Raw genomic sequence first — 19,549 nt, forward strand, 5'->3', positions numbered from 1 at the left:
AGAGTATTAGGTTCCCTTTTCATGAGAAGACAACAAACTGTATCATTTGAACTTTTCACTACAACTCACTTGGGAGGAGATGACTGTTGGGATGCTTGTTGACCATAATTACTCCCGGACTCCCGGTGCTTGACTGCAGAATGAGACTGAGATTCTTTTCTTGGTGATGGTTCAGCACTACTTGTACCTCCCATATCAAATTCCTCCCACTCCACTCCAAAACTCTCATCTTTACTAGGGCGCTGAGAGTCCTGTTACATAAATTGACACAAAAAAAGGCATGAGTTGTGGTTGCAAATTCAGAGTGAATAATAAAAACTATGATTGCCACCTCCTTTAGAAGTGATATACTATACTAAAATAATAGCCAATAATTTAATTTTGCTGAAGCTTCGAATATGAAACTGTGTACTATAGACCATAATATGCAAAAATCCAAAACAAATACCAAAGAAGTAACTGTTATCACAGGAAGACTGAAAAACTTTAATGAGTATCTTTTACCTTTCCATCTTGCTTTGATGTCTTCCTGCTCTGTTTACGAATTTTGAACTGAAGGAAGGAGTCATTGGGATCTTCTTCACCCTTTGGTGGCGGCCATCTCCACTTCCCAATACGAACTGTCTTAGCTCGCTGGTAAGGATCCATGAAGCCACCTTGCATATCCTACAAAATTTGCATGGAAAGAATAAGAATATTAAAAAAATGAAGAATTCCAAATTAACAGCAATATCAGTTTTTAAATAGCTCAGTCCACCTTATTCATAACTGCAAGAGTGCTCTAATTTCCTACACAAAACTACAATTATTCTATTTACCCGAAATATCTATCTCCCATACTTAAGTATACTAATTACAGTATGATACAGCATACCTCTCCCCCTTGAAGATGAGTGGGCATAGGTGGAGGGGGTGGAACGTAGCCTCCCCATGGAGATTCCATTTGCCCATATACATGTGGTGGAGGCGATCCATGTGTGCCAAGTCCATGATGGTATTCATGTATCATCTGCTGAATTGAGTAAAGGCCATGCATGCAAAGTGCATTAGAAAATAAAAGTGTTTAGGTGCAAATAACCCTATTTAAAGCTTAAACACTAATCCATGTCTACAGAAGTGTAAATTAATAGAAGTCAGTTTTGTCCAAAAAAATGTCCACTAACATTTACAAAGTGGGTGTGTCTTTGTTATCAAACAAGTGCAATTCCATTAAAGCAGCCTTAACCATATGGTACCTTATTTCACCATCAGCAATGGTAAGGATATAATAGCTTTCACAAATAACTGATTTGCATACAGGCACAGCCACCAATCTGCTAGTAAGTTCTACATCTTAAAATTACCTCTATTGTATAACTCTATGTAGTGTTGATATGAGCATAATAATTATATATTTTGCTTTACATATGCCCTACCCTCAACCTCTGGTTGACGACTAAAACATGGCATGATAAAAATCAAATTACTGGTTACTCTTATAACTACTACTACTTTCTTTGTGGTAGCACCTAGGAAGAAAATTTCTCATTATATTAACCTCCATAATGTCAATTCAAATGGAATAAGTTAAATAATAAAAAATATAAATTACCAGTACTACAGCAATATTATTATCTAAATTGCTTTTATTTTTTGTACAACACCAAACGTGTTGTTTAGCAATTCTCTGCCATAAAAAGGAGTCTATGGATAATATTTCTTGGTACTTATATACCAAACTTTCTGTAATTAACTCCTATTACAATGTTCATTAAAAAAAACCTAAGTTCTAGTGGCTATAAAGTATGCTATTCAAGAAAACCATGTTTGTATAAAAGACACCATAATGGAATGAACAAGGGAGAATTAAGAAACTGGACATGCATTGAGAATAGGAACTGATCCTGATTTCAAATAAAGATATCTCTCAAAGCAGAAAAATCTATGTAAAACAATATCCTTTGGTTGCTTCTCACCTACCTGTCCATTCTCAAATTACTACATACATACATACCACTTTCCATGTAATACTAATTACACAGAAAGGCATCAGATGATACAAGATAAAAAAAAAAGTTTAAAATCCAAAAGACTTGAGATTAGTTAACTAATCTGGGAATTTTTAACAATACTGCTAATATTTGGAAGATGAATGAACATCTTCTCTCCTCTCTCTCTCTCTCTCTCTCTCCCCCCCCCCCCCCACCCCCCCGTTGAACTATTAAAATCAACCTCTGTAACCTGCCTGTTCCAACCTTTGGTTAAAGTTATTGCATATGTAAAGCAATGAATTACTACTGTATAGCTCAAAATTATTTTGTCCCCTAATTACACATTTTATTATGGTTTCTCACACTTTAAAATGTGTTCACAAACTACTCAATACATGGTCTTCACTCTGAGGATCAAAAAAATTATGCTAGCACTTATCTTTCTCATAGTAATCCTGATGGGTTATTCTGATATAGTTAAGCTGCACATATAAAATTTACTACCATCATTTTTAGATGATGTAAAATTAACTTACACAATACACATGGATCAATATCTTCAAAATTAGAAATAAGGAAAAATTAACATAAAAGTGGTCCTCAAAGCTGGTGCAATTTTTCTCAGAACACTAGATTGTAAAATAGTCAGACACTTTATCAAAAGAAAATAGTTTTTAAAATTAATGCACTGAATACTTCTGGGAGGAAAATAGTTCAATTTCTGGGCTTTCCATCCACACTATAAAACAGCAACTTCAGCAATCACACCACAGAACTAAAACAGTAGATAGACAGCAACCAGCCATGCAGATAGAAGCAGGTCCAGGACTGACAAGTATTTCTGATGATGATACATATCATGAAGGCATTAAATACCAGGAAGAATCATTGAACAAATAATAATATAGCATAATACAATATCCATAGTGAAGACAGTTGCTGGTATGTCAGAAAATTTTTTGATAAAGGTTAGTATCCATTAAAAACCAGCACTGGATTCTTTACTTTTTACCACATAAAAGAGGATGCTACAGATATTTTCAGAAAAGACTACATGAAAATGACCTAGATTTTCAGAAAAGACTACATGAAAATGACCTAGAAAGTATTGACATAATTGGAAACAAGAGGTCTCAATAATGTTTAAATTATGAAAAAATAGAAATAGAAAACGGAGGACTGACAATCATTCTAAGAACAACCAAAGTTAAGGTAATAATGTATGAAATACAGGAAAGAAGATGAGATTTGCAGAGTGGCTATGTGAATGCTGAGATCATTTTGTAATGATGAATCAAAAATTATCTACACTATAAAATAAATGCTGTCATATGCAATATATATATGATTACAAAGTTGAAATAGAATAAGCATTTTTTAGTTACGAAGCAGTAATTATCATGGGATGAAGAATGAGCATTATGTTATTGTGGTAGACCCCCCCCTTATTTGCGTTCTCGGGATTCATGGATTTTTCTGTGGAACCTATCTAAAAAATATTTGTGAGAGGACTCGCTTATTACTGAGTTTTTCTGTGGAATGTATCTACAGGTACTCCTCATTTAATGGACGGGGTTCTGTTCCAGTAACCCCGTCATTAAGTGAATTCGTCATCGAGTTATTCTCTTTATTTCAACTAATAGCATTAATTTTCAGTCGTATATTATACACAGAAATATTTTCTGTTTTAGACTTGGTTTTCAAGGTTTTCAAAACTTAGGCTAGGCTGATTATTGGCACTGAATAGCCTTTCTCTTGGCCACCATTCGGCAATAGTATTTTAATCTTCATTTTATGGTTTTTGTTTTTATTTTTGCTCTTGTAAATATTTTTTATTTTTTATTTTAGCTGTGGATTTCAAGGTTTTCAAACTTAAGTATTAAGCTAACTTTTAAATTACATTAAAATTACTGTAATTTCATTTAAACGCTAGCTTAAAACAAGAAATAAATGGTTGGTTAAAATATAGGAGTGTGTGAAGATTACATACTACAATGTATTTCTCCACTTTTCCCCTTCCAACAGACCGACCCATTTTTAGAAGTCCACTCAACCACTTTTGAGAAATTCATTTTTCTGTCTCCTTATCATGAATAGTGCTTTTTATTTGGAATAAAAGGATTTTGACGTAAGAAAAATCTATTTCTGGGCGAAGGGTCCGTGTCGCCCAGTGAAATAGGTTCCTTTAAAACTATTTCTAAGGTAAAATATTGTTATAATACCAGAGAACCGCTAAATTGGAAAGGCCAGAATATTCTGGCTCGCTCACCTTTATTAAAAGGTGTCGGTATGGTTTCTGGGGCGAGTGAAACCACTACCACGGGTCCTTCTCCAATTAGCCTCTATTCTTAGTTATGTGTCTATGTTTTAGAACAGGCATTTACAGTTCTAGATGGTAAAAGGTAAAAATAGATCAATTAAAAATTATCTACCACTAACTATGAATGAGAGAGAGAAAAAATTTATCTTTATATAAGCATTAAGCTCATTTTTAAATGAAATTAATGTTATTGTAATTTCATTGAAAAGTTAGCTTCAAACATTACCTTTAAAAAAAGAAATAACTGTTTAGTAAAAATATAAGAGTGTGTGAAGATTACATATGTACAGGGACAGAGAGAAAAAATTATGTAAAAATCACTGACTGCTAATCTGGAAACACTCCCCCTCCTGTCACATTACTTGACATATTTGACAACTCTGGACTTCAAGCTTCTTGTGGAGTTAAAAAGAAACATGAGGGAAATGAATATTTCATGCACATCATTTTGTCATTATGTACAGTTATTATTATTATTATTATTATTATTATTATTATTATTATTATTATTATTATTATTATTATCATCATCATTAATATTTCAAAATACTAATATGAAAAATTCTCTCATCTCAGTAAGAGAGAGAGAGAGAGAGAGAGAGAGAGAGAGAGAGAGAGAGATAGAGAGGAAGGACACAGAGGAGGAGAGAGAGAGAGAGAGTTGTTCTTACTTAAAAGTGAAATGGAAAGGTTATTTCTTTAAAATGCTATCACATACAAATTTTGTAATTACAGTTATATCACTATTATTATTTTGTTCTAAAGGGTCCACAATAATACAAAGTGTAAAAAGTTTGTGTATAATTTTGAAGACTTTACAGAAAGCTTTCGAACCCTTCCCTGGGTTCATCTTCAGTCCAAATGAACAATAAGTTACAAGAAGTACAGAGCAAACGACTGTTGTCAACGATCTTCAACGACTCTTGTTTTTTAAATTTACCTCTGTACTTGTTGCAACTTATTGTTCATTGGACTGAAGATGAACCCAGGGAAAGGTTCGAAAGCTTTCTGTAAAGTCTTCAAAATTATACACGAACTTTTTACACTTTGTATTATTGTGGACCCTTTAGAACATTATACAGTAGTACCTCGAGATACGAAATTAATCCATTCCGAGGCGCCTTTCGTATCATGAGTTTTTCGTATCTTGGACCACATTTTACATGTAAAATGGCTAATCCGTTCCAAGCCCTCCAAAAACACCCCAGTAAATTTCATAATAAAGCTAAATTGACCTATAAACAATGAAATACTACAACAATTTGGACCATTCAATACCTAAATTAAGAATAAAAATGCAAAACCTGTAAATAAAGTGTATAATAGCCCTCTTACGCCGATTGGACGTATTAAACGTCGAGTCAAAATGTCTCCCGTATGCCTATTGGACGTATCATACGTCGGCTCAAAAAAGTTTTTTTAAAAATTCGCGGAAAAATACTTATAAGCCTACCAGCCGAAAACTTTTGTATCACGCGCCTTGGGGGATGCTGGGAGTTCACGGATCAAGGTGTTGTTTTGTTTACAATCGCTACGCAGGCGCGCAAGCGCGAATTTCTTTCTTATCGCACTAAAAAGTATCAGTGACACATCTCAAAAATTATTTCGTCACTTTGACATAATTTTTGCACCATTTTAAATTATCCTTTACATGAAGTATTATATATGAAAATGTGCGCAATTTCATTTAAAATACAACAAAAAAATACTCATGATTGTAGCTTTTATCAGTTTTGAAATATTTTCATATAAATAACGATAAGTGCAAAAATTTCAACCTTCGGTCAACTTTGACTCTACCGAAATGGTCAAGAAACGCAATTGTAAGCTAAAATTCTTATATTATAGTAATATTCAATCATTTGCCTTCATTTTGCAATAAATTGGACGTCTCTAGCACAATATTTCAATTTATGGTGAATTTATGAAAAAACTTTTTCCTTACGTTCGTGCGATAACTCTTCCGATAAATTTTTTCGTGCGATTGTCCTAATGTTTGCACCCTTTTAAATTAGCCGTTACATAAAGTTTTATATATGGAAATGTGCGCAATTTCATGCACAATACAACTAAAAACAACCCATGGTTGTAGCTTTAATCAGTTTCGAAATATTTTTATATAAATAACGTTAAGTGCAAAAATTTCAACTTTCGGTCAACTTTGACTCTACCGAAATGGTCGAAAAACGCAATTGTAAGCTAAAACTCTTATATTTTAGTAATATTCAATCATTTACCTTCATTTTGCAACGACTTGGAAGTCTCTAGCACAATATTTCGATTCATGGTGAATTTATGAAAAAAAAAAAATTTTTCCTTATGTCCACGCGGTAACTTCCGAAAATATCAGAATTTTTTTTGTGCGATTGTCGAAATGTTTGCACCATTTAAAATTAGCTGTTACATAAAGTTTTATATATGAAAATGTGCGCAATTTCATGTAGAATACAACTAAAAATGATTGAAGGTTGTAGCTTTTCTCTTTTTTCGAAATATTTGCATATAAATCACGATAAATAGAAACAAAATCACGTTCGGTCAAATTTGACTCTACCGAAATAGTTGAAAAACGCAATTGTAAGCTAAAACTCTTACGGCCTAGTAATATTCCGTCATTTTTCTTCATTTTGAAACAAATTTGAAGTCTCTAGAACAATATTGTGATTTATGGTTAATTTTTGAAAAATATATTTACCTTCACTCCGCGCGCCGATTCGCGGCCGCAAGTCTCCGAAATACGTACACCGCATTATCCTAATATTTGCTCCTTTTCATATTAGCCGTTTTATAGAGTTTCATATATCAAAATGTGTGCAAATTCATGACGAATACAATAAAAAATAAGTGAAGGTTGTAGCTTTTTCCATCTCCGAAATATGTGCATATAAAAAAATATATATATAAAAATTTCGACATTCGGTCAAATTTAACTCGTCCGAAATGGTCGAAATCTGCAATTCTAATCTAAAACTCTTACAGTATCGTAATATTAAATCATTTGTCTTAATTTTGAAACAAACTGGAAGTCTCTAGAACTATATTTAGAATTACGGTGAATTTTTGAAAATAACATTTTTTTACGTCCACGCGTTACGAATTCGTACATCATTTTGTGATAATATTTTTCCGGTGTTGCTTTTATGGTTTTACTATGTATTATATATCAAAATGATTGCAATTTAGTGTACAATACAACGAAAAAAAAGTAACTCGTTAGCTTTGACTGTTTTTTGCACAGCGTGATTTGAATACAATTATCTATGAATTTTTTTTTTCGCTACCATATCTCGCATTATTTACATATGATAATATTATTTTTCATTTATGATGATTGCATACTAAACTTCAGGCAATGACAAAAAAGGAGCCAAAAATGAACTCTTAATCTTTAAAACTAAGCGCGCTGTGATTTTTTGAAAAAATTATTTTTTCCGCTTCCGCGCTCACTCCAAACCGGCGCCGGCATACAGGAGAGGTTTTGATTTTTAGGGCTTCGGCGTAAGAGGGTTAGTGTACAAGAAATATTATTACTGTAACGTAAAATGTGGAAGCTTACCTTTCGAGTGAGGCTATCTCCAAAAGTGGCGGCAGAGGAGGAGGACAAATGGCAGATACGTACACTTAACTTTACAAAACACATAAAAAAATGTCAGAAAAACAAACTAAACTTTACAAAACACATTAATAAAACTGTAACACTTAACTTTACAAAAAACTTAAAATAAAATTTATTTTGTCTTTTTTTGATTTTTACATTTCTTTTTACCTTTTTATACTTTACGTAATTTCAATTTCTTCACCACCGAATGGATGCCAGTCCGTTAACGGAATTTTTCTAACCACCCATGAGAAGCCTTGAACTCTGGGGTTGCCGTTGACGTCCCCTCTCCGCCGCCGTCTTCGGCTTGGGCGATCAAATCGCCGAAAATAGCACTGGCCTTCTGGCAGATTGCCGTCTTGGTTATCGTATCGCCATCGATTTCTTTGTCCTCGATCCCCACAAGAAGCAGCCTTTCCATTTCATTATGCACATGGCTCCTCTTGTTGGACAAAATAGTCACGCCCTTGGAAGGTGTAGCTGCTTTGATGGCTTCCTTCTGCTTAAGGATGGTGCCTATCATCGACGGATTTTGGCCGTATTCCTTAGCGATCACACTCAACCGCAAGCCAGCTTCATACTTTTTTATTATCTCCATCTTTGTCTCCATAGAAAGCATTCTCTTCTTTCTGTGAACTTCAGCAACTTTCTTGGGACCTATGACTATATGTGCTGTACGTAATTAAGTTACGTATGTAGTACGTATACTAATTAGGTTCTCACAACACGATAAAGTAGCACAACAAAATCACTAACGAATTTACGTTACTAAACGAAATCGTTGGACCGAACGAATGCCGCATGCGTACGATAAAGATTCTGGTACGAGGTGGCCGTGGTAGGGACGCCACCACGTACGTAGTACGTATAAGATGCATGATGGGAGGGATGCTGTCCAATAGGAGAGAAGGATCTCATGGCTTGGCTAGCATCAGGAACCAATGGGAGAGCAGGAGGATGGTGGCGAGTCTACTAGAACTAAGATGGCGGCACGCGGCGCGAGTTTCAAAATTGTTATCGGGCGAATCTCGGACTTTCAGAAACCTTTCGTATCTTGAAAACTTTTCGTATGTAGAGCAGTAAAATTGTTCATGTCAGCTTTCATATCTCGAGTTTTTAGTAAGTTGAGCCTTTCGTATCTCAAAGTACCACTGTATATCTCTCGCGATAGAGTTTTTCCCTACTATTATTATTATTATTATTAATATTGGTTGCAGGTCCGCAATAATATAGCATGTGAGAGTTGATGATCTTTAATAAATTTTAATGGCTTTTGAACATTGTGCTAGGTTCATCCTTAGTCAAGTGAACATTATGACTTTAAAAATTCGCCGAAGTAAACTTCTGACCGGGACAATTCCACAACACAGAACGCAAATGAAGTTAGTGCTCAACAGCCCAACTGGGTAATTCTGTTGCTGATGATCATACTCCTGTTCACTATTCTGCTGGGAAAATAGCAAACAGGAATAAGAACATCAACAACGGAATTACCTAGTTGGGCTGTTGAGTGCTTCCTTCATTTGCATTCTTCGTTGTGGAATTGTCCTGCTCAGAAGTTTACTTTGACAAATCTTTAATGTCATAATGCTCACTTGACTGAGGATGAACCTAGCACAAGGTTCGAAAGCTAATAAGATTTATTAAGGACCATCAACTCTCACGTGCTATGTTATTGTGGACCTGCAACCATTATCATTTTCGACACTGAAAACAGTACCCATTATTATTATTATCATTATAATTATTATTCTCTCATATCAGTAAAAGAGAAAGAGAATTCTTTTATTATTTATTAATGTTATTTAATTTACAAAGAAAAGCTTTAAAACTTGCAAATTAGTACATAAAAAATTAAACAAATACTTTTGCATGGTTTATCTAGGAATAAAAAATTTTATGTTTGTATTCGCATGTCAGTAAAATACTTGTGTATGATAATTAATTAGGTTCCAATGAAAAGCTCTTGCAATTGTGAATTCGCACAACTCGAATCGCATTAGACTCAGGTATTACTGTATTTCAAAGAATAATGTACAGTAATAGGATGATATTTTATGTATATTTGATGTAAAAAGGGATTTTTTGGGATACTTTGGTGTTTACACATTCATGATAAGCAGTTACGTATAAGCATTTGTGGAGTGGGGTTCCAAGTATTCGTGGGTTCTAGCTATTCATGGGGGGGAGGGGTGTCAGGAACGCATCCCCTGCAAGTACTGGGGTCCTCTGTACAGTACATAGGAACATAAGAGCTGAAACTGACAGAATGGTAGTGGTGCCCAGAATAAAATTAGAAGTGATTACAAGACTACTGGCAAAAAGTTTGCTACTACTATAGTTAACAGAGCAGAGCAAAAACTTATTTAAGACTTGTGCTTCTGTATGCAACGTGGGCAAGAGCACTAACAAAAGAGAGGGGAGCAGATTCTGAAAATGTGCTATAAATGAGGAATTATCAGATGTGGTCTTCAGACAATAAAAAATAAACTGTAATGTCAAAGATTAAGATAATTTGGGATGATAATAAGAATAGATGATCAATTAGTTGAAAAAGTGCTAGAAACGGAAGAGACAGGATGGTGACCAGAGGGAAAGCCAAGAAAACAATAAGGCAAAGGCAAACATGAGGGCCTACTTTAACTGATAATTCTGGCAGAAAATTCAGGTAAAAAACAGGAATGACAAGGAGCAATGCGAGAATACCATATAGTATATCTATACTGTATTTATAATAGTCATTCAGATACAAACAGACAGTATAAATACTGGAGGAAATATATTCTGATTATAAGAAATGAAAAGTGCCAGTCTTTTCCTCCCAGAAGGTTTTAAAGTATGAGCAAAATCCACTGTTTTAGTAATGAAGCTGTCATTTCTACAATATAGTATAACCACTGAATTGAAAAATATAAATTTTCCATACATGTTTCTGAATACAAGTAAAAACATCACTCTGATTAAAGTTAGATCATCCCAAAGATATAAAAACAAAATGAATGTCTTTTGAATAGCATCTGAAATTTAAGCCTCTGCTACACTAAGATTAACCACTAGGCACCAAGTCCTACAAAATTTTACCACATGCATTATACTATGGTATGGATTGCCATTAAAGGCAGAACACAATGAGTATACTATTGGAGAAAATGCCAAGCAAAATAACTATTTTCAAAAATGATCATCTACCATTTGAAAGTTACATTGTAGGAAAAAAAATCTCATATATAACACTGTCACATAACATACTATTATCAAGCACTTTACTCCTGCACTTGGTACATGACAAAAAGTTTTTCATGGCAAGGTGTTCCTGCACTTGGTACATGACAAAAAGTTTTTCATGGCAAGGTGTTAAGTTAATGAGCTCTCCTCAATTTTACATCAGTAGAAAATAACCTCAATTAGTTCTGGAAGATACATTTTTTTCTTCCTAGAATTCTTAATTGATTTTGCCAAAAAATCAGATTCAGAGTACAGTATATACATATTCCATATTTTAGTAAACTTCTTGGAATGGACATCATTAAGGAACTGTATGTTTGCATATTGCAGTGCATCTGGCTATATTATTAAATACACCAGATTAAGTTCATGTTTATTTCAAGTCATGCTACTGACTAAAATATTTAGATATTTACCTTAGCTGACAATAAACGAGTTCTCTTGGGGAAGCTATTCTGTTATTTATTGTATAGTTCCTGAACACTATACGTACTATAGCTCATTTTATCCAGGCTCATTTAGCAATCAGAAGGCTAATATGAGTGTAAATGCTTAACCTCCATGATTGACCACCCTCATACTAAAATTACATACTGCTTCTTTGTTTTTCTACCTTTGCTTTGGCAGATATTAGTTTTACTGAAGTAACCCTGTATACATAATGCCAAATATAACTAGTCCTTGAGATTCTAATGACATCATTTGTAGCCATGCAAATGTCAACCTTTGAGAATATTATGACTGTATAAGGAAGATTTGTAGAAACTTTTTGGGCTAAATTCTTCTACTTGTAATTTTGACTTTTTGTTGTTTTCCATTTTTGAATGTGCTAAAATAAGTTCCAAGTATTCGACATTAAAACTGTACTTAAGCTAACCTTTTAGCATGAAAAATAAATTTACAGCAAGCAATAAAAGAAAAATACTACAATGCTCATAAGAAGTCAAAATGTGATTTCTCACAGATGAGTTCTGGGGGACACAAAATCCCAAATGGTTAGATTATTTTATGAATAATGTATACATTGTTCAGTGTTAAATGGTCACACATAACTACTGACTTTATGTGGTAAAGTGCCGGCGCAAATTTTTCTGATGTCTTCACTTATTCATAGGTAGCATAAACAACATTGCTGCCAAATATAATTAAGAAATTTCAAGGTGATTCCTCCATTCAAGGAATGCAAAGCACAGCAAGTGGCTAAATTCATATTCCACAGATCAACATGTCAGGTCTACTCTTGAGTTCTGTGTATCCTCCAATTTTATTCAGCTAACTGAAGAACCCCTAGCCACTGCTGATATTAGATTAGACCTCATATTCACAGATGCTTCTGCTAATATTAGCTTGGACCATCAACAAATGGTCTCTTGTTTGTCACTTTTCACAAGTTGTATTTTAACATATCTTTCACATTCATAATTGATCACTGTTCCCCTTTTCCTCACGAGAGCAACCAATTTCACCAAGCAGCAGCACCAATACTTAGTAAATTTGCCTAGCTGTCAAAATTCTCAGTTCCAGAGGTCCTTTATTCCTCTCACATTTGGACGGTGGAACAACCTCCTAGAGGATGTCGTGCAATTGGAACTTCAAAAGTTGAAGTGAAATTGCAATGCATTACTTCCCTAACACAATTCAACTTGTATTTTAATATTTTACTTACATTTTTATTTAACTGATAATTTGTTAATTTACCTGTTTTGATAATAACTGATCTCTTTTTGTATTTCCCATTATCTTCTGTTACTTCTTCTGAATGAACACCATATTCTTTTGAAGCTTGAATTTCAAGTCAGTGGCCCCTGTGGGCTTGTTCCATATGAATAAGGTTCATCTTAAGAATAATAATAGTAATAATTTGAGCTTAGGATTTTTGTACAGTTTATAATGTTTGAAAATCTGTTACCATTTTCTGATACTGAGATGGCTGATGAAACTCTCAGTATGTATCAGGTTGTAGCTTCCTACAATTCCCACACTATGTTTTGTACTCTGAATTTTGAAAATTCTTTCTATTTCTATCAAAATCAGTTTTTGAGTCATTTAGATACTACACATACGTACTCTTGGTAAGGTGAGATGAAGACCACTTTGATCCTAGAATAAGGTTGTCATTTGTCTGGTGTAGATTACTAGTACATACAGTAATTTTCTCTATTAATCCTTTGAATTTTATTTTAAAAAATAAATAAGAAAAATGTATATTTTTTCACTCCTCCCAGCTTGTTGTCTCAAGTATTTCCTGCTGCTGGTCATAAATGGGATATTGGCCAGAGTTTAAAATTTTTACCCTATTTTTATATCATGAATACCAAATCTAAACCGACAATCTTTATTCAAATACTCGTGTAATTACAATACAATACATAAAAATTTCTAATAAAAGTATCTTCAACCATAAGCATTTCATGCTATATATGAATAAATTATTTCTAATAGTCTCCTTGAGATAACAAAAATAACACATGTAATTCAAAGCCCTGTATCATGAGATGAGTTATAATTTAGTTATACATCATGAACTGGCTGGTGGTCTGTGAAGTATACAGTCAAGTCAGTAAATGAGCAGGATAAAAGAGACAACTTGACATTTTTTAGCTCAAGGGCTAGGAATTTCAGTTTTGGTTTGGCCCAATAAGACTTAGGTATATTTATGCCAACTAGAAACTGATTTGCAAGGTAGTCTTTAAAAGGCATGTGTAAAGTTGTAAAATTTATAAAACTTGATCGCAAGCCTTATACCTGTAAAAGTTAAGCTCCTTTATGATGTGATTGCTATCAAAACAAATTAAGCACTTGGATAAGCTCCAAGTCTAGTAACTATTATTGCCCTCCTGTCATGTTTAGCACTGACATAAGAAAGAATACTTATGTACTAATCATTAAAAAGAACCAAAAGAAAAGTTACAAATTTTTCAAAACAATTTGTATTTTTCAATTTAAATATGTGACGAGGTGGTATGCTGAGAACAGTACTTACCTTACGCATATAAAGAAAAGTAACTTCATTTTGAGGAAGGTTAATATGTATTTCACAGTCATAAAGAATAAAAGAGGAAATGTGTAAAATGACTTGTAGTGTGCCAAATTACAGGATAAGTAAAATACTGTAATGGGGAATAATTACTGAATGTTAAATTTCATATGATATCTTGAAAAAGTTACTACATACTGACCTTAGCATCTTCCGAAGAACTAGACAGTTTTTTCAACTGTTCAGGAACAGGTGAGGAAAGAGCAGCAGCCTGCGAAAAAACAGGTCCTGAAGCACTTGTATCTAACATTGCTAGAGGGGGAGGTGGTGACATTGGACCATGGAAGCCTCCTCTAGATGCTCCCATACCTGCAGTGGCTCCATCAGCTCCAGATTCATTTTTTTCTGTACTCCACAACTCACTATGTTCAGGCTCTTGGAATGATACCTGAGTGAGAGAGGTTTCATTGTCAGACATTATTTCAAAAGTGGATATTTCATTCCTATATGTACTAACACACTACTTAAAATATGTACTAGGTGATATCAATATTACATACAATATGTCACAAGCAATTTAATACCAATGGAGACTGTAAGAATCAATATAGCACAAAGAGATTTTTAATATTTCAACCAATATAACTTTTAAAACTTAAAATACATTAATGTCAAGAAGGTCTATAGAAAGCATATTCAGAGGACAAAACTTCACTCTCACAAATCATCAATTTCAATACTATGTAAAAAAAATCTTACCATTCTCACAAGTCTAAACTTTCAAAATTAGTCATTCTACTGCACAGTACTCTACGTACTTCGAATAGGGAGCTAAGGAAGGCAATAAAGTAGCTAAAGGTGAATACAAAGAGAAATGTAAGTTGTAAGCAATAAGCCCAATGTGAATAAGTATTATAATGCCTGGTCCGTAGTAGTGGTGGTGACAATTTTCCTGTCTAACAACAACTAGTAAGCTAACATAAAGGGATATAAAATCCTTATAAAGGGATATAAAATCTTATGAATAAAAGGCTAAAAATCTTATTAGAAAAAGTACTGCATACCACAAGGCAAAATTTTCATGTTCCTAGCTTAACACTTCAAAACTTGAAGACTTTGCAGTACTAATTCATTTACATTAAAAAGAATATTTCCATCTGAAGATGCTGTTCGTCATAACTGGTATCAGTGTTAGAGTTAGTCCTAAACATACAATGGTTTACTTTCCCAACAACAAGAAATATTACTTTCCCAACAACAAGAAATAAGTTGATAGGCATTACCTTTGTATTTTTGCAATTACATTGTACTATTTTTAAAAATCTCCCATTATGTAAATGCTCCTCAAACCCAAAGCCTCACTGCCTTGAAAATGACAGTAGAAAGTGAATAATTCAGTGAAATGAGATTGACTCAAGTTCACTGAAAGTAAACACAGTTAAATCAGGAAAATGTTAAATATGGTAACTACGTCAAAATACAATATAAACATCTGTGTACAAAGATTTTAGTATAAAGTTATATAATGAACAAAAATAATATAAATTTATGTAGAAGAGTCTAGACAACAAAAGAAAGGAGTAGGCCTCAAGATGAAGTGGCAGATGTAATAAAAGTGAAATAAATAAAGGAAAGGAAAATGAAGCTTAAAATGATCTTAGGAAACAAGATAATGCATATAATCACACTTCTCAGACAATTGTATCTCCCATTTTTCTTTATAAATTCTCTGACTTCTTCCTACATTCCCTGTTTACTTCATTTTTCAGTTTTGTTTCATTCGTTTAAATACCTTTCATCAGTCTTCTTTTGTTTCCTCATTTTCACCACTGCATGCACCAGTGTTATGTTAGGTGCACTTCCCCTTACATAGCAGTGTGATTCTTTTCTTAACTGTAATCTTGACCACTGATCATAAAATAAATCTAAGTTTCTGCTTTGCTACTCTCATTTCATATAAATATTTTTTCTGAACTTAATAAAAACTGTTTAGCAACAGTAATCTTTGGCACTGCTAGAAATTTTGTACTGTTCTGTTTCTCCCTACTGGTTTCTCTTGCTAAAGCTGTATTTTTCTTTTTCACATTCTCCCAACAACACTTGTCAGTTCCTAACAACAGTCTATTCTATGATTATGACATGCAAATCAGTAAAGTTCATCAATAACCTCCACCCCATTTTTTCTGAATCAAACTTCCCCAAAAATTCTTGTTTTTTCATGTCACATCTACCTTACAATATTGGACTATTACATTTAATCCATTTCATCCTTTCATGCTGCTTTTCTATTATGAATCATGTTTCTGCATCCCATTACCAATCGTCGCTGTTCCAGTTCCTTCATATGACATTTCCTTCTTTCTCCTCTAAGACTTAATCTTATACATATATCTTCCATCACCTTCCTATTGGTAATGGAAGCCATTTAACTAGTAGATTTTTACAAGTTACATTATATCCTTATAGAACTGCTTAATTCACACCACATGGGATGGCTGTTGATGGTTCATGACTACTTTTGAGTATACGTACAACCTAAATGCCTAAGAATTATGAAGACAAAAATGTGTGATATAATTAGTGTTCTCAGATGTGCAGGGAAGAAAAAGAATATGTAGACAATACATTAGATTATTCCAGAGTATTTCTGTTCAACCATGTGTTGCTTCAGGAAGGGATAGACTTTTTGTGATCCATCATCCTCAAGTTTGTCAGTAAGTCAATGACTAGGGGTAAAACAGTGTGAGAGTATGAAAGTTTCAAAATGAGGTCTTATTAGTATTTTGCAAACACAAACAAACTGCTCACAATAATCTTCCCTCTCTTCAGACAGTGAAAACACAGTTCTGACATAAAAAAAACTATTTTTGGTAGCTGCTGTGAGTCCTCAATGGAGTTACACTCTCATGGTCCTCCCAGGGCTCAATAAGACAGACCAACCAATCTCAAAGATTTTTAATATATAGTTGGTCTTAGCCAGAATAGTGCTACTCAGGACTTGAGGGCTCTATCCCCCTACCCTGCAATGATTTATACTAAGCTTTCTTTCTTAGTCTAAGGAAGAGGAAACACTCAAGAGTATTGTTTCTCAGATTCCCCTTTTTCAAAACCTGCATACATTATGCAATTCTGTTGTCAGACTTACTCAAAGAGTTGTGCAACAACAGACTTCAAAAAAGGGTCCCAACAGATTGGGGGAAGAATGCAATACAGAGGTTACATTGCGGAGTGAAATGTTGAAGCCAAACAATGTTCCTTTCAAGCCTTAATGCAACACTCCAGAAAGTCATAGAGCGCTCTCCATAGGATCCTCATAGGTGTTTTGGCTACTGCAGCCAACACTCCTGAAAGACTCTGGAAGCTCTTTTATATGTAGCTACTTCCAGCATAGCAGTAGAAGTTATAATATTGAGGAGGTGGACACGAGGATAAAATCCAGCCAAGGCCGTCCTGAGATTTTTCTCATGGGATCACAAATTGCTAGGCAGCCATGTCCAATACTAAGAGTGTTTTCCTCTCATAAGGGAAGAATAATGTTGCCCATTCCTTTGGGCAACATTATTCTCCACCATCCCAGATACGTACTGGGATGGTGGAGACAAATGGATTTATTTCTGCCATAAACTCACATTTCCATCCATCACAAAATTCTAAAATTCTGTCATCACATGACAGATTGTACAAATTCAAGAGTGAAGAGACAGAAGGCTGATACCTCCCAGAGGTTATTGGTTCTGTAAAATTTTTGTTGCACTATATTGTCCATTAAACTACAGAAATGTGGCTTCTATGGCTTTTTTTGATAGCTTAGTTGCTTGTTTCATCCTCAAGGATAACGTTATCGTTCCATGGTCTACTAGAGCTCCATGGTGACCAAACTAATGTCAAAGAATCCTCTTATAGCTGGTTTCATGACTGGGTATTGTCATATTGATAAACACTGTAACACTTGATGGAGTATAGAATGGGCCCAAAGATAAGGGGGCACTTTCCTGAATTTTTACAGCATGGCTGTATACCCAGGTACTTCCATCTTCAAAACCTACTTAGAAGAAGAAGTGATAAATGTGCATGTGCAGTCGGTCAATGTCAAAAACACGCAAGCGTGGTGACCAATATGCATTACTTTTCTTTGGTCAATCCAATAAGGTTTGTTATTACCAGTGCTAAAAAAAATGTTACGCTTTTCCCTGATTTCATCATTGAGGATCATGGAAACATCAAAAATAGCAAGATAAGTGCTTAATACGTATTAAGTTCCAGTAACAGTTTTAGTTTCAAACTTTTTGAATTAATTTTTGTGTGAAAGCTGGAACTCAGTATTTCTTGTCATCACATGGTCAGTGCTTCCTCATCTTTGATTACAACGTCTACAATAATCCAGGCAGTAAGTGAGAATAATTTACACTAGATTAATGGTGGATGTTTTCTGTAGCCTATAACCTAGGATTACGTATCCTTAAGTGGTCTAGCTTGGACCAAGAACCCTAGGATCAGATAATAACAATATCTGGGTAAAATATATCAGTAACCTAGATATAAGGCTACATTAGTCAAATTTTTTCCTTTTATATAACCCTATAAGCATGATCTAAATAATCAAGGACTAGGCAGTACTTTGTCGTATTAAGTTAAGAAATAACTTTTTACAAAACATCACATTACTATTGCACTAAATTGTTAGCCTAAATCATGTGACCTAGGACTAGACGAAATAGTAATCTGTGCCGGATGAGATGGTAGCCTAGCTTTAAGGCTACATATTAAGGTAATTGTGTAATTGTGTTTTATGTAACCCATACTCTTAAGTTTGAATTAAATAATCCGGATTATGTAGTACGTAGCCTAAATTAGAGGGAGTGATAGCCTAGCTATCACAACCTGGGTTAGACAACCATAATAGCAGTACTTAACTTGGATGCAGAAGCAGATTGACGATCCATGGTGAAGTAAAATTCCAAAAAGCGAGAAACACAAACAGCAAAAGAAAACGTGTGTGCAGCGTAGTAGTGCTATCAAAGGAATGACGTCACAGGCGCTAGCTACACGGTAGCAGGTAGTGAGCCGTAGGTTGGCTCCCCTATTCTTGAGGTTTTTGATGTAGGAGAGGCTAATTGGAGAAGGACCCGTGGTAGTGGTTTCACTCGCCCCAGAAACCATACCGACGCCTTTTAATAAAGGTGAGCGAGCCAGAATATTCTGGCATTTCCAATTTAGCGGTTCTCTGGTATTATAACAATATTTTACCTTAGAAATAATGCTAAAGGAACCTATTTCACGGAGCGACACGGCCAAGCCCAGAAAAGCCTTTTTATAAGGGTTTCAACTATTCACGGATTCTGGCTATTTGCAGGGGGCCTGATATGCATACCCCGCAAATACGGGGGAACACTAGGTACTTCAAGCAGATTTTTCCCATCAGGGAAGCCTGTATGAACTGATTGAGCAAAAGCAGACAT

The 19,549-nt window shown here is 34.4% G+C and overlaps 1 protein-coding gene across 6 annotated transcripts in view; it reads right to left on the bottom strand.

Moving 5' to 3' along the window:
- LOC135208419 (unconventional myosin-XV-like) overlaps positions 1 to 19,549 on the bottom strand; it is a 263,067-nt gene that overhangs the window by 82,731 nt on the left and 160,787 nt on the right. For 3 of the 6 annotated variants that reach the window (XM_064240568.1, XM_064240566.1, XM_064240570.1), the window contains 4 exons: positions 14,293 to 14,538; positions 875 to 1,012; positions 505 to 666; positions 70 to 251 (listed from right to left, as the gene is read on the bottom strand). In XM_064240568.1, coding sequence (XP_064096638.1) covers positions 70 to 251; positions 505 to 666; positions 875 to 1,012; positions 14,293 to 14,538 — 728 coding nt within the window. The remainder of the gene's footprint in view (positions 1 to 69; positions 252 to 504; positions 667 to 874; positions 1,013 to 14,292; positions 14,539 to 19,549) is intronic. The other 3 variants (XM_064240571.1, XM_064240567.1, XM_064240569.1) reach the window with 2 other exon arrangements.

Source organism: Macrobrachium nipponense, chromosome 35 (genome assembly GCF_015104395.2).
Source record: "Macrobrachium nipponense isolate FS-2020 chromosome 35, ASM1510439v2, whole genome shotgun sequence".
In the NCBI taxonomy this organism is placed as follows: Eukaryota; Metazoa; Arthropoda; class Malacostraca; order Decapoda; family Palaemonidae; genus Macrobrachium; species Macrobrachium nipponense.